This window comes from Equus asinus, chromosome 11, assembly GCF_041296235.1.
Source record: "Equus asinus isolate D_3611 breed Donkey chromosome 11, EquAss-T2T_v2, whole genome shotgun sequence".
Classification (NCBI taxonomy): domain Eukaryota; kingdom Metazoa; phylum Chordata; class Mammalia; order Perissodactyla; family Equidae; genus Equus; species Equus asinus.
This window is the reverse complement of record NC_091800.1, coordinates 21,215,683-21,227,132: the sequence shown is the minus strand read 5'-3', so window position 1 is coordinate 21,227,132 and position 11,450 is coordinate 21,215,683. Positions and strand designations below refer to the sequence as shown.

Below are 11,450 nucleotides of genomic sequence, written 5' to 3'. Positions count from 1 at the left end.
GCACTAACTGATGATCTGAGGTTTGATGTGTATGTGACAGCATCTACTTCAGAGACTGCCACTTAGCGTGACACATCTCTTCTAACAGCCCTCCATCTACCTAACTCCACCAACCAGTGTAGTTTAACTAGCACCATCTTTGTTATAGGCCAGCTCAAACATGGAGAAACAATTGCCAAGGCAAAGTCCTTGAGTGTGACTGGTGCCTGGGTCAAGAAACAATCCTAGGTACACATCCTGATTCTACTGTGGGCTCTCTGGTCACAGCAGGGACCTAGATACCGTCAGAGGAAGAAAGTCATCCTCTGTGTTAGGCACCGAGCTCCACCCACGGGCTCTAGCAGGCAAAGTTCGTGCTTTGTCGCCTCCTTTCATCAAGTGATGTAAAATCTTGGGAACCGGTCTCAATAAATGACATGAGATGCATGACTGTGTATATGCACAGAGGGTTACGAAAGGAGCCTGCTGGCCTGAGTTCTGGCAGTACAACCACGTTTTTCTGCATTTGGACTGGATCAGCAGTTTTCAAAGTCATCTGAGCAGGAGCCCCAGGGTCTGGGAGTAGATCCTTTTATCTGTTGTACACTCTGGGCTTCTGACTATCGTGTCCTTTAAAGAAAGAGTTCTACTGCTAGCGGGAAGAAAAAAACAAAAAACCACCCTGAAAGCGCAACTGACTTTCTGGTGTCTGAACAGATAAACGTTAGCATAACCTATTTCCTTGGTGCTACTCCAACCCATTCACTCATTTGCCTGGTGAAAGGGTCAGAAGCAAGGAGAGACTGGGCAAAAGGCATTTTGACCATACTAATCTAATCCTAACTCATTCCTCGGGTATTTTTGGAAAGAAGCAAACATGGGAACCTCCAACCTACAGCCACTTAAAGGCGGACACAATCCTCTCCTTCAGCAAGGTGTGGGAAGCAGTGACAGGAGCACGTGACCTTGGAAAGCCACTGCTCCCGCCACATCATCCAGGGCCTGCTCGGTGACCTCGCCAGGACCCTCCTCACTCGCCCTCTGGGTGTTTTTACCTTCAGCACAGTCTGTTCTGACATGAGATTTAATACGCCTGGTAATTACTGTGCCGGATGCAGTTTCAGACATTCCAAAGACGAATACTCCAGGGTTGCTTGTTATCAGGGATTTCACTTGTTCTTCAGTTCTCAGGGGCTATTGGTTGGGTCCCGGAGGGCCCGTTCTGCTCCCCACCCCAACCCTGCCCTCCAAAGGAAATACCAGATTTGAATAAACCGTGGCACTGCAGCTGATGAGGTTTAACTCAAGTGATAGCTAAACATTTAAAAAAAAAAAATCCTAATAAAAAGCTTACTGTGTACAATTAGAAAAGAAAGACACCAAACCATTTAGACATAATTTATGTACATTTATGGCTTTATACAATAATAGCAAAGATTGTTCTTGTGTCTGTAAGTACATCAGCATCATCAGGCACTTCTCAGAGTATCGGAACAGGAACATGGAATTTGCACTGGTGCTAACCTCGAGCAGCGAAATGCAGGGGGCATGACTACATCCTGACAGGATTTACGCGGCCACACTGCTGGGCCGCGCACCACCCTCAAAGAGGAGGCCAAGAGTAATGCCAGGCTGTTTTGTTTGTATAAACCATATTGCATTTTTTTACTGATATTCCCAAACTAAAACTGCAAGAGAAACTTCTTGTTTAAAAGTCAGTTATAAATTAAGAACTGAATATAAGCATTTCAAGGAAGGGGTGGGCGGTGGGTTTGGGGTAAGGGAGATTGGTAACATATATCCAGCAGTTGAACGAGTCCAATTGCATACCCTTGGAGAACCATTTCCATTTTACGTGTCCTTCTCCTCTTCTTGGGATGTCCCATTGATTTACTGCTCGCCGGGATACAACATTTGCTAATTAGTTTAGACTTTGTCAGTTTGTCAAAGCAGAACTTTCCAAGTAATGCATCTATTACCTAAATATAATCCCATACGTCTATATTACGGAAACAATACTTTATACTTAAAATATCTGAATAGCTCTATAATACAATATGCTTTTAATAACAGTACAAACCAGAGGAAATAAATCAAACAAGGCTGCATAGGTGATATCATTTGCACATTTCACAAAGCAATCATGTACAATAACTGATACACTAATTACTCCAGAAAGTCAGTATTCGTACAGAAAAAGAATTATCAGAGGTCACAGAATGTTTGTTTTCCAAGTAGACAAGGTGCCTTTCAGTGGACTTCACTGTACCCCAGAAAGCTACCCGGGAGTCATGTTATTCCAACACAAGGGAAAACTTGAAGGAAAAGAAACATATTTACACAGACTCAGGAGGAAGAAACACCTTTTCAAAAGTCACTTTATGAAGTAGTAAGATCTGAACAGTGATTTTAGCTGTGGTTTAGCTCTTTAATGGGTGAAAGGGGCTCTGAGGCTCGCTGTGTGACGGCACGGGAGGAGGAGGGGGTAGTGCGTGGTCACAGAAATAGGAACGTGAGTACTCTGGCACCAACCAGTTCTATTCCACACGCAGGAGGCACTGCTAGAGGAACTAGGCTTTCTAACACCAGACATATTTTGGAGTGGCCAGCAATGAAGATGGTTAGAGAGGTGGCTGTTTAATATTTTAAAAATAGCCGAAGTCACAGTGGGAAGCTTACGATAGAGCTGGCCTCCTGTAGGAAATCTATCAGCAACACTTGTGTTCTTGTTAAACATGGAGGAAAAACCAGGCCAATAGAGACGCAATTCACAGGCAAGACAAAGCATGTGTGATCTGGGCTAAGTACACAGAGATCAGAGCCTTCTCGAGGAGGCAAGGTGAACATTTTTGTGCCTCTGCTCCTTTTATTGTGCTGACTTTGGGCATTCCACATGACTTGAAAGTACTGATGGATTAAATGGGACGCAAAGCCGGTTAACTTGGTCTGTCAGTTACAGGTAATTAGAAAATATTAAAACATAATGATTAGAATTATAGTTTATGTTGCTAAAGGCTAAAGAAATTCTCCAATTCTTAACTTATGCTAACGCTTTTAAAATAAATTCAAATATACAACTTACAGCTGGTTTGTTGGTTTTCAAATTAATTGCCCCTATTTTTAACCAAGTTCTGTTCCATTTGGTGGCCACGTGCACTTGTGAACACAAAGCATTGAACAAATCACTCAAGTCCCACTTTCAAATGTCTCCTTCCACTTAAATTGCCAAGGTGCTAAGTAACCTACAGGACAGAGAGGAAAGGGATGCCAGGTGAATGCTGACAATCCTTCAAGGCGGAGCTACAAAACCAGCCTCCCCCTCGGCCAAAATCACAACACGGAACTATGAGGGGAAACTTCTGCTGAAGCTCAGCTCAAAAAGGTTAAGTTGATCACAACCCCCAGTGTGGGAAAGGAGCGCTGATTTAGATGCGGGTCTGTCTCCCTTTCTGGTCTACACACATTACGAGGCCTCCCAGGAGTAACTGAGACGACCAGCACACAGGCGTCCATCAGAAGACTCGATGTTCTGCAGTGTGCTGAATCACAGGCTATAGAAGCAGATGGAATTTCTTTAAAATACATACATAAAAACATATTAAGTTCTCCTAAACGTGAAACACAAAATGTCCATAACTGTACACCGTCCCGCCAAAACAGGGCCAGACACATTGAGTACGCGAGTACTAATTACAATGATTTTAAGATTAGTCAGAAAACATCACCAAGTAGCATCCCAAAGTGTACAAACCAGTTAAGCACGTATAAAATTAGTACTAATCCAGTTAGAAATACAAAATGAAAATTATGGATGCTGCCTCCAATATCTGGGATTCCACAAATTTACAAGCAGACTATGTAACAAAGTAGACTCTAGTTATAAGAAAACGTAACAGTTCAATATCTATTCCAAAAATGATCTCAAGTCCCAACAATAACATCAAAAATCATTTATCTGGAAATTAGAACCATTTAAATGTTTGTACAAATTTGCAAATAACAAAATAAACAAAAAAAATAGAAAAACCTGTACAAGGCTGGCATTTAACCTTTTTTTTTTTCTTTCCAAAAGAGTGACAAGTCCATTAATTCAGCAGATTGGCATCAGGCTACTGGTTCTCATTATGTGGCAATGTGAACACGTCCAAAGCCATTCAGTAGAGGTGCAGAATGGGGAACTTGGTTCTTTGTGATTCGTCAGTTCAGCAGAACACAGGTAGTACAAACAAAAGTTTAACTTACCAAGGACATGAGACCATCACAGTATTACAAAAAGAGTATAAACTTTCCTTGGACCAAATGGATATTTAAAAAAACAAAAACACACACAAATACAATTCTGTAGCTACAGCTTATATACAAAACTTGAAAGCACACCAGGATCCGAAAAGTCTTTTCTGCAATTAGATGGTGTAGTGAGTTTGGCACTTCATTGTAATGAAATTTCCAATGGCACAGTCCTTATCTACAGCAGCACATAACCTGCAAACAGTGGGCAAACATCCTGTACAGGAAAAGTGTCTTCGCTGCCAAGTTTGACGAAAGGAAAAAAGAAACTTTTTTTTTTTTTTTTAAATCAAGAAAACGAAAAGGAGGGGTGAAGGACATCTTTGGACTGCTTCTCTCAGTTCCTGCTGTCAGACAATCTGAAGTACTTTTAAGTGTAGCCTAGAAAAAAACACACACACAATGAAAATATAGCCAAATTAGAAGCGATTCAATTTAACAGAGTGACAGACATACTTGGCGGGGGGGGGGAGGGGCTAGAGCTTTCTCAAACAGCTCTGAAATCATTCAATGAGGAAAATTTCACTTTTAAAAAAACCTCTTCAATATTTGATTTGTATCAAATGTATTCATTTATTGAAGAGCTACTAAAAAGATGCAGCCATCTAACTGTCAAAAGAGAATCTTTAAAGCAGTTAGAGGAAGCTTCCTCATGTTTAAGCTCAAAAGGAAAATTTACAAGCTGCAAACAGGGTAGAGAATTAATGATAAAAGATGCCTCTTCACGGGGCAGCCAGCTGACATCCAAAAAGTCCTAAGCGTGGAAGGCACCTGGAAAGCCACTGTGTTCCTCCCTTTTAAGTTGTGTTTTCAGGAAGTCTTTTGATCTTGGGGTGATCTTACCTGCTCACTCACTCACTCTTAGCCTGACACCCAGCTGTGTGTCGTCGTCTTGACACTGTGCGGGAAGCTTTGGTTGGGCAACACATTGTCAAAGTTAAAATCCAATGTATCTCCATCCATGAGGTCGTTCCGAATGATGGACTCCATGTCACAGTCCAAGCGCTCGATAAACATGCCATCCAAGTCACTTGGGAGCTTCTCCTGGTGGAGAATGCCCATCCTGCCGTAGCCATTGCAGCTGCTCACCGAGGAATAGCCCCCCAGGGCGCTCATCTGCATGGGGTGGGGCAGAGGCACTTGTAAAGCTGTCTTCACTGGGGCCAATCGGTTCATACCCGAGGTGTGGGGCATGGTGTTAACCGCGTGGGGCAAGGCACGCCCATTAACTGCAGACGTCGGCTGAGCATGTCCAGGGTGGGTATGGGAGCTGGGACTCATCATTTTGTTATGAGATGCCTGGCTGCCATAGGCTGGCATGACCGAATTAGGGCCCATCAACACATTCTGGCCAAGGACCCGGCTGTTGGTTTGAGCCACCGCAGGATCAACCTGAGTCATAATATCATTATGGGGAGGAGAGTCAGAAGTAAGTAATTCCTTCAAGAGCCCCGGTGCACAGTTATACTGATTCATACCTCCATAACTCGATTTGTTGTCCTGAAGTGTTTGCATAGGCATCTGGGGCAAAGGGCTCATGCCGGATTGGCCGTATGTGTATTTTTGGTAGTTTGGGCTGGGTGAATTCAGACTGGTGTTCGGTGGTGCAAAGGAGTAGCACGGCGTCTGCTGCATCATGGTGCCGGGTGAAGACTGGGTTGAAACAGTCAATGACGTTGGTGATGAGAGAAGGTTGAGATTATCCAAAAGATTTTCCATGTTTTCAGGATTGCTTATCTCAGACAAACTGGGCAGAGTAGAAGCCATCTTTGCGGCAGAGGGCGGGTACATAGAATGCACGTCCCCATCTCCAAGGTCATCCTGTTCGGTCATAATGGGAGAAAGTCTCCCACTAATGGTACTAGCATTTGAGCTAGTTCGAGGACGAAATGTACTCCAGTTATCAAAGTCATCATTGCTGTGAGAGCCAGGGCTTGCAGGCCACTTAGAAAACTGAGATCCCGGGCTGTCCCCGGCCCCCTCCTGGCCAGACTGGAGGGAGGCTTTCTTCTTGGCAGCCCGGCCCCGGCTCTTAGCAAATTTACTGTTGTTGTCCATGGATGCAGCTCTTCTCCTGGGGGATTTCCCACTCTTGCCTCCCTCTGGATTGAGCATCCACCAAGAACTTTTTCCAGTTCCTTCATTCTGCACACGAATGAACTTGCTGTGGAGGGACAGGTTATGACGAATTGAATTCTGTAAAGCAAAACATCACGTTAGGAATGCAATACTTCTCCACTTGGAAAACTTACTATTCAACACAGATACATCATCACGTGGAAGACAAGTAACCTTTTAAAAGAGTTTATGGTACAGATTTCAACCTGAACAGTCATTATAGTTCAGAACTCCACTATAAAAGAGCTCAAACTAGTACAAGAGAAATCGTATCTGTAGGAGCCGGCCTTGTGGCCTAGTGGTTAGGTTCGGTGCGCTCCACTTTGGCAGCCCAGGTTTGGTTCCTGGGTGCAGACCTACACCACTCGTCAGTGGCCATTCTGTGGTGGCAACCCACACACAAAACAGAGAAAGATTGGCATAGATGTTAGCTCAGGGTGAATCTTCCTCAAGCAAAAAAGAAGAGGGAAGATTTGCAACAGATGTTAGCTCAGGGCGAATGTTCCTCAGCAAAAAAACAGAAAATAGTATCTGTATATTAATTTATTGAGGAGACAAAATTAAGTATGCATTATTATAAATACCTTCTTTTATATAGCTACATTTTACAGAGAAATTACAGGAACTTGTTTTAAAACTACTGAAATTTTGCTTAGCTACAACGCTATGCAAATAGTACTCCATATCAAGGCACTATCAAAAACCCTTCCATTCTATCAACCCTCAAATTACTGCCAATTCTCTTCAGATTGCACATATGCCATTCATGCAGACCAAGAAGTTTGATATTTCTGGGCCCACATGATTACGGAAGAGAGAAATGAGCAGGATATATTCTTAGTCAAGAATTAAAAGCCTAAAAATTAATAAGAACTAGATAGATTTACATCCTTTAACTTCATTACGTAAATATAAGGAAAAGAGTCATTTTTTTTTTATTTTAGAAAGTTGAACTGCCAAAAAGGGGAAAAATTTAAATTTAAGTGTTGTTTGCCACCCCCCCTCCCCAAAAAATAACCAGTAGTATGCACCAGTTAACTCAATGACACTGCATCAGAGGTGACGTTCTGGCCAAAAAGAGGACCTGGGAAGGGAGTAAGTAGTGGAGACTACAAAGAGCCTGAGGTTTCGATCCGCCAAGCACAGCTCCATGACGAAGTGCGCCACGTACACCCCAGGAGACTAGGAAAGAAAACCAACTGCTTTTGAGTTAGGGGGCTCTGCTACTCACTGGCTACATAACCACGGTGAACTGCTCGGCCCCTGTATGCCTTAAGTTTCCTCACTGTAAAACAGAGATAGATAAAAGACCCTCGGAGGGTTGCTATATGGATTCACTGAGTTACAGGATGTAAACTGCTCAGCGGTGTCTGGTACATGATAAGCAGTCCCTGAGAATAAGGTATTAGATCCCGACTTTGGGGGCCCAGGATATCACCATTCTGAGCCCTGTTTCCCTCCTCCTATTCGCTGGGGTGCGGCTGCAGCATAGAGGTATTACAGACACAAACCCACAACTTCAAACCCACGGTGAAGGGGGCTGGAGACGGTCCCAAGCTCCAGTAGAAGCAGTGGAGCCAGGCTGCCAACAGGAAGCCCCAATTTGATGCCCCTGCTGGACACTCGGTGAGACTGTCAGCATCCGGAGAGCCTCTGACACAAGCTTGGAAGAGGAAAAGTGGGCTCCTAAGAAGGAGGGACCTTGTCTTATAGCTTTTTGCCCCTAGCACTGGACGGGGCACACAGCAGACTCTTACTGTCTGCTCCTTCAGCAGCCTCTGGGCTCAGGTCCCTGATCCCAGGTCCAGAAGTGAGATTCTGGGTGTCCTAGATCCCTGGGAACAGGGCTGTGCACATGGCACCCAGACTTCCCTGGCCTCCTCTGCCAACTGGTGCAAGGCTCAACTGATCAAGTTCCCTGAACCCCTGTGGGCCCCCTCCCTGACCACAAAAAGGCATTGGCTGAATTCGTGGTCACCCAGAGATGCAGCCAGAACACCCACATCCTCATGCCATCGATGTGGGATGCAGATGCCTGAGTGCCAATCATCGCGCCAGAACAAAGCCTTTGCACAGCAGGATAAGGCTGGGGCTCTAACACAAACCATAAGCTCAAGTTTTTTCTTGTTAAAGAAGGTAGGAAACAGAAAAGAAAAGAATCTCACTTTCTAAAAGGGAGATACAAAAGTCAGAGTGAGGCCAGACAGTCAGAGCTAAGAAATCCACATTTCAAAATGCCCTCTGACCCTCTGTACTACATTCCACCCAAGGATTGCAACACAGCAGCTATGTGACAAGCCCTCTGCCAGGGCACACAAGGAGTGCGGGTCAGACAGGGCCCTGAACAGGAGTCTCCAGCCTGGATGCTGGATAGGTGTGTAAGCTGATGGCAGTGAGGATTTCTTTTGTTTCCAAGAATTCTCTCTTCCTCCCCACCTATGGATCTATCCCCAACTCAAGAGAAGCTTCCAGGAAGACGTGGCGGCTTTAAATCCATACAAGAACACCTAAAAGAGGCCAAATACTACATTCCCCTAACATCCTATTCCAATCCCCTAAGACACCCCAAATCCTCTGGGAAGGTTTTACACACACACACACACACACACACACACACACACACGCTCCCATAGCCACAGCCTCATCTGCTGTGCCCACCACCACCAGCAAACCCAGTCCGGAATTCCTCCGCAAAGAAGCAGGCCTGCCCTGGGGGAAGCCTGGAATGGAGCCGAGTCCTCTGACCCTGCAACGTGTTCCATACACCAAAATTTAGGCATCTGCACAATACTCCATCATGACTATCTTGTTCTTTAACACAATAGACACACTGATAAGCTATGATGAAATCTCTGGAGGAAAGGAAGCTTGACTCCTGTCCCTGTCACATTTAGTTAATGATAAAGAAGGAAGATCTTCCTAGATAGCGGCTTCCTGGCCGCCTGCACTGACTGGGGGAGGGGGTCGCAGCTCCACAGCACACATAATTAAATCAGATTATTTGCAACTGCGATCGGGGGGACACTTTTAACAAGTCTGCAGAACACCTAACGATGAAATCTTTCAATAATTCAGGAGGCGTTCACCAACTCAGGTGGGACATAGATATACTAACTTATTACTTTGATTTACCCAAAAAAGGCCCACGGCAATCCCTTACTTATCAAAACATTATGCTACATATTCTTCCAAGAGGACATTTCAGGTCGCTCTTTGAGTAACAGAGCTGTCTCCTAACTTTGCCAACAATTAAAAAACTTTTTTTCCAAACAGGAAAAGGTTTGCTATGCAGGGCTTATTACATAAATTCCTGTTTTTCACGTAGCCAGCAGGACACTAAAGAAGCTATAATTTCCAATGGAGGTGGTAGGGAATGGGGGTGTTGAATAGGTAAATCTTATAAAAATACATGTTGCTATTAATGATATGATGTCTGCCAATGTCTGCCTGACACAGCCGAGGCCGGAGGGAAGTGTAGTCCACCCGTGGAACTGGGCAGCAAAACCACACGTGACTGTCAGCACTCTGAGATCCTCAGGTCTTGAACTGTGAACAAATATTACACGGGGAAAGAGGGAGGGTGTGAGGACGGGACTCGCACACTGGAAACCAGGTACCCGAATCCTGAGTTTCTGCAGGATGCCACTAGAGAACAAGACAAGTCAGTAAATTTCCTCTCCACTAGCTGTCGTCCTCTGCAGCCGGGGCTTTCTGCTCGGGCTCAGGTGGCTTTCCTCTGCACATAACCGCTCTGTGACCTGCTCCCCCAGCATCTGTATGCCTGTCCAGCCCAAGCAGCGCAGCCCATTCTTCTTGGGAAGCCTGACCCAGCAACCTCCACGGATCGCGTTGGGGGAAGGAGTACCCTGAACACAGTATGCACTTGCTTGTTCAACTTGCTCTGCTGGCTGTTTCTAACTCTCAGGTGTCCTATTTTATGCCATCTAAACACTGGATTCAGCTCCTTAAAAGGCAAGGGGCCAGACAAAAACATCCAAAACCAAGAACGACAAATGTTGGAGAGGTTGTGGAGAAAGAGGAACCCTCATACACTGTTGGTGGGAATGCAAACTGGTACAGCCACTATGGAAAACAGTATGGAGATTTCTCAAAAAGTTAAAAATAGAAATACCCTATGACCCAGCCATCCCATTACTGGGTATCTATCCTAAGAACCTGATATCAGATATCTCAAGAGTCCGTTGCACCCCTATGTTCATCGCAGCATTATTTACAATAGCCAAGACGTGGAACCAGCCTACATGCCCAGAAACTGATGATTGGATAAAGAAGATGTGGTATATATACACAATGGAATACTACTCAGCCATAAAAAAAGATGAAATTGGCCCATTCACAACAACGTGGATGGACCTCGAGGGCATTATGTTAAGCGAAATAAGTCAGTCAGAGAAAGACGAACTCTATATGACTCCACTCATAGGTGGAAATTAGTATATTGAGAAGGAGATCTGATTGGTGGTTACCAGGGAAAAGGGGGGGTGGGGGGAGGGTACGGAGGGGGAAGTGGTGTACCCACAATATGACTAACAAAAATGTACAACTGAAATCTCAAAAGGTTGTAATCTATCATAACATTAATAAAAAAGAAAAAAAAAATGCTAACTCTTGCCAATTGTGAATAAAGTGCCAACAAACAAAAAAAAAAAAAAAAAGGCAAGGGGCCAGAGTTTATTATTTCCTAATTTCAAAGCCCCTCACAGATGCTCTACACACAAGATATATTCAATGAACGTCTGTTGATTGACATCCCCAAAACATCACAGGGAAGATGTGACATCTTACGCATCTCTTATCTATGCATTCTGTACCAATTTATGCCAAGTAACATTTATTAGGACCTCTGTGCTAGGTGCAGCGAAGGACACAGAAGGAATTAGATACAGTCTGCCCTCTAGGTGTTTTATGATCAACCCGGGGAGAGAACAAGTCCACATAAATAGCCACTCAGGACAGAAAACGATGCACAAAGGACTGTCCAGGAGCACTGACTTTTTCCCACAAAAGGTCGCCCAACCCCTCAACTTCTGTCTCAGCCCAAGTGT

General features: G+C 44.5%; 1 protein-coding gene across 1 annotated transcript in view; it reads right to left on the bottom strand.

Annotated features, from left to right (window-relative positions):
* Positions 1 to 1,372: 1,372 nt before the first annotated feature.
* Positions 1,373 to 11,450, bottom strand: part of FOXO1 (forkhead box O1) — an 89,854-nt gene continuing 79,776 nt past the window's right edge. The window contains exons 2-3 of the mRNA XM_014868411.3: positions 5,110 to 6,462; positions 1,373 to 4,647 (exon numbers count right to left, since the gene is read on the bottom strand). Coding sequence (XP_014723897.3) covers positions 5,128 to 6,462 — 1,335 coding nt within the window. The 3' untranslated portion in view covers positions 1,373 to 4,647; positions 5,110 to 5,127. The remainder of the gene's footprint in view (positions 4,648 to 5,109; positions 6,463 to 11,450) is intronic.